The sequence below is a fragment of the Sinocyclocheilus anshuiensis genome, unplaced genomic scaffold (assembly GCF_001515605.1).
Source record: "Sinocyclocheilus anshuiensis isolate Anshui unplaced genomic scaffold, SAMN03320099.WGS_v1.1 scaffold62, whole genome shotgun sequence".
Taxonomy (NCBI): domain Eukaryota; kingdom Metazoa; phylum Chordata; class Actinopteri; order Cypriniformes; family Cyprinidae; genus Sinocyclocheilus; species Sinocyclocheilus anshuiensis.
Genome location: NW_015544180.1, coordinates 1446320 through 1450534, shown reverse-complemented (window position 1 = coordinate 1450534; position 4215 = coordinate 1446320). Strand labels below are relative to the sequence as shown.

The following is a 4215-nucleotide window of genomic DNA, read 5'->3' as shown; positions in this document are numbered from 1 at the left end:
ACCATTTGAAGGATTTGCGATTAAAGTTAGGTGGAGCATGTTATCATGTTTTGATTAAAATACAAAACCTTTTTTTCTTATAGGAATAACATGCACTGATGAATCATTCACAAACATTATTTCAGTATATAAATTATTACACATTATTAATACTGTAATAATGAAACAAAATACAATATAGCAATAAAATGTAATATGCTTTTAAAAATATTCTTATAAAAATATAAAACAAAAAAATCCTAAATATATTTCTACTTTATAATATATTTGTACTTTTTGTATTTAGATTACTTTGCTAATGTATCTTGTTTTTAAATGGTAAATTTCTAAGCTAATTTCTGTTCAAAATAAGCAGTTGCAGTAACTTCACAAACTCATTTCATAACATTAATATGCATTAACATGAAGTAACAATACATATTTTTAAAGCAATTATTAATCTTCTTGCTAGTTAATAAAAATATTTTTTTTCTTTGTCAATTTAAGTTTCCAGTGCATTAATATTAACTATAGCATGTTATTAACATATTGGTAATAAACATTAAGATTAATAAATGCTATAGAACTATTAATTCTTAGTTAATTTTATCTAATGTTAACAAATGAGATCGGATTGTAAAGTGTTGAGTGGAAATTATATAAACGTAAACCCTACACCAATTTATTTATTTTTTTCAGTGTTTGGAAGAATAACAGAATAGCATTAACCGTCTTAAATTCTTCATTGTGCCGTGTGTGAAACATGGACTGAGCCACAAGATGAAATGAACAAACGCACAAGCATGAGAGTTACTGCTTGCGTTTATTAACACTTTAGAAACTCGTTCGGTGTTGGACACATTTAGTCTTTATATTAACATCAGTACCAGAATGATGTGTGATGAGAACATCAGAAGCGTTAGAAGAGGTTTCGTAGTTGGATTTCCAGAAGGCCAGTGCAGAATTATGTGCCAAAATGAGATTTTACAAAGTCTGTCCCAGAGTACAAGAGCTGATCGAAACGACTCGGTTCATGCAGTCCAAACATATCTCATCAAACATCCCAAAATCATAACGAAACCCTGCGTTCCTGGCGTGACGGAATCACAAAAACCAGGACGTTTCATAATTCACCTGCAAAAAAAATGTGTAGAAAACTTGCTTAATATCCTAACTTTCTTTTTCCAAGTCTGTAATTAGAGGATGAGAAAGTAACGGATATTCAAACACAATGTGAGAAGAGAAAAAAGCATGTTTATTGACCACAGTGAAATTATTACAAAACCAAAAAGTTTCAGCCTTGGAGCGAAAACACTTCAATACACGAGATTCCTGAATCCCATCAGATCTGTGCTTCACCAGAACTGCAAAGTCAAACTGCGATCAAAGCCCAACGCATTCACAGTGTCACAGCGTCTCCCACAGAAGTGCAACAGAAACCAGTGAAGGTCCTTGGAATGATCAAAGATGATCCTGGTGCATACAGGCAGTGGTGTGCATGACGGGACGATGAGCGTTTTGTTCAGCAGGAGATATCATGGCAGAAAAAGAACATTAGTTCAGAAATGTTTTGCTAGCCCATATTACACTGTCGATATCCAAGTGAATCTCATGAATCTGTAACGAACATTTTAGTCATATTTCACTTCAAATCAAAATGGAAAACAAAAAACAGATTATTTTTGTAAGTTTGCTTTAAAAAAAAAAAAGAAGCACTTTTTGCATTGTGACATTTATGACAATTAAACATTATCCTCCATGTTCAACTGTATATATATATATATATATATATATATATATATATATATTAAAAACAAATTTACATTTATATGTAAATTATATATTATAAAATATAGTATGCTTTAGTTTTTTCCTAGTACAATGCAATTTCAAATTTACTGCAAATCTCCAAAGATTTTGGAATGAAATATGACCTGTTTTTGTCAGATTCTTCATAATTCTAGTGTCCTTGTTTAACGCTTCTTAATCAAAAATCCATCGAATATTGTGCTGAAATTGAGACACAAAGTGTGTCTTTAAGGTGGTTCAGGTGTTGAGAAAAAACATCCTAAAGCATCATAATCCTGGTTGTGCAGAGAAGCGGTCAACATCGTTTCGATCCAAATGGAGTATCAAAGAGAAGTGGTTCTTCCTGTTAGAAAAGTGCCGCATAGAAAAATGCTGAAAGAGCAGAAACACGGGGGAAGGAGATGCCAGCAGTGTAGAAAACCACCAGCGCTTCGTAGAAAACAACTAGCCGCACGTACGAGGTAAAAACCCAGTGAGTTGAGATGCAAAAATATAGATTTGATACAGAAAGTCGCACGAGTAAAGAAAAGTAATTCACTACAGATGATATGAAACGGCTACTGAGTGAGTGTGTGTGTGTGTGTGTGTGTGTGTGTGTGTGTGTGTGTGTGAAAAATCATTAAATATCAAAAAGAATCACAATTCATCTGCTTCCAGTGGAATATATTTACATAATACTGAGTGTGAGTGTGTGTGTGTGTGTGTGTGTGTGTGTGTGTGTGTGTGTGAAAAATCATTAAATATCAAAAAGAATCACAATTCATCTGCTTCCAGTGGAATATATTTACATAATACTAATGAAAATGGGGAAAACACACAAACATTGCCGTCTTGGTGCAACTGTGGCAAATGTGCATTCAGGACTGCGACACACACACACACACACACTTCACTGATTCCAGTTGGTTAGAAAACCGTAAACATTGCATGGTCGTACTGTTAAACTGTGGGTGTTTGGAGCATCCGGTTGAGATGTTATGGTGATGGAGGAGGAAAGAGGAAGAGGAGGCAGGCGTGGCGCTCAAACATCCCTGATGTCCTCCAGCGAGGGACTGCTGTACAGGTACTCATAGATGGCGTAGTAGTGGATGGCGGCAGCAAGAGCAACGAATATGTGCCAGATGGCATGAGCGAACGGAATCATGCCATCCGATTTGAAGAAGACGACGCCCAGGCAGTAGACCAAGCCTCCGAACGCCAGCTCGTACAGCCCATCTGTGTTACTCTGATCAAAACAAGAACGACTTACTGACATGAAAATCACTGAATAAATGTTGTGTTTTTACACATTTGACATATTGACAACCAGGCAAAAATCTATAAAGGTTCCAAAAGGGAACATTGCTGCCATAGAAGAACCATTTTTGACTCCCCAAAGAACCTTTCAGTGATCAGTTCTTAATAGAACCATTTTTCTTAGGGTGAAAAACATTTTAAAACATCTTTCCACTATAAAGAAGCTTTTGTGCAATGGAAAGATTGTTAAAGGTTCTTCATGGAACCATAGATGCCAAATTCAAGGTTAAGTTCAGGATAAATTCAATATATTTTCATGTTTTATTCTACAACAAAAACATCAGTAATATGCCCTTGTTTTTGTAAAGCTTTTACCCCTTTTTTGCCCTTGTTTTTGTAAAGTCCCACACTCTTAAAAAAGGTTTCCAAGAACATTTTTCATTCAACAAAGAATCTTTTGATTAATGGGAAGATTCCATAGAGTTTAAAGGTTCTATATGGAACCATAGATGCCTATAAAGAACCTTTATTTTTAAGAGTGTAGCCAACTATATTTATACTGCAGATGTGTAAAAGGTAAATTAACAATATCTTGATGGTGTTGCATGTAGAGTGTTTTAGAGAGTACAGAGAATTAAGTATGTTTGTAGAAAACCCTGAAACAAGTTCACATTTTAGCACTTCAATTTATTTTTTTGAAGGGGTTTTTGATTTAATGCCTGAAATAAGGTCCATGGTTAACACGGGTTAAGTTCGGGTTAAGTTCAAGATATTGTCAGGCTTTATTTTAAAACATCAAAATACATCAGTAATATGCCCTTGTGATTTCATTCTAAAGCTTTTACTTGTCTTGAAAAAGGTGGTCACTAACAAGAGGCTAAATGGGACTACAGAGGCTGTTGAGAACATTAAACATCAACAGCCTGAACAGATAAACTCCTCTACTCACTAGTCCACTTTTACAGCCTTGCTGTGTTTTTAATCATGCTCTAGCAAACCACCCTAACTCAAACCTTTAAGAAAATGTTTTAAAATAAAGATTAAAAGCTGTTGGACGCTTAACGATGGTGACGTTCAAGTCATGTGACAATGGTGCAGTCCGCGGCCTACGTTTAACTTTTTACTTCTGCTGATTGCACTTAGGCTTCAAAATTAAAAAAAAAAAAAAAAAAAAGTTGGAAAGATCCCCAT

At 34.7% G+C, this 4215-nt stretch overlaps 1 protein-coding gene across 2 annotated transcripts in view; it reads right to left on the bottom strand.

Moving 5' to 3' along the window:
• Positions 1-2471: 2471 nt before the first annotated feature.
• LOC107696363 (monocyte to macrophage differentiation factor-like) overlaps positions 2472-4215 on the bottom strand; it is a 30261-nt gene continuing 28517 nt past the window's right edge. For both annotated transcript variants that reach the window (XM_016496662.1, XM_016496661.1), the window contains exon 7: positions 2472-3013. In XM_016496662.1, the coding sequence (XP_016352148.1) occupies positions 2810-3013 (204 nt within the window). In that variant the 3' untranslated portion in view covers positions 2472-2809. The remainder of the gene's footprint in view (positions 3014-4215) is intronic.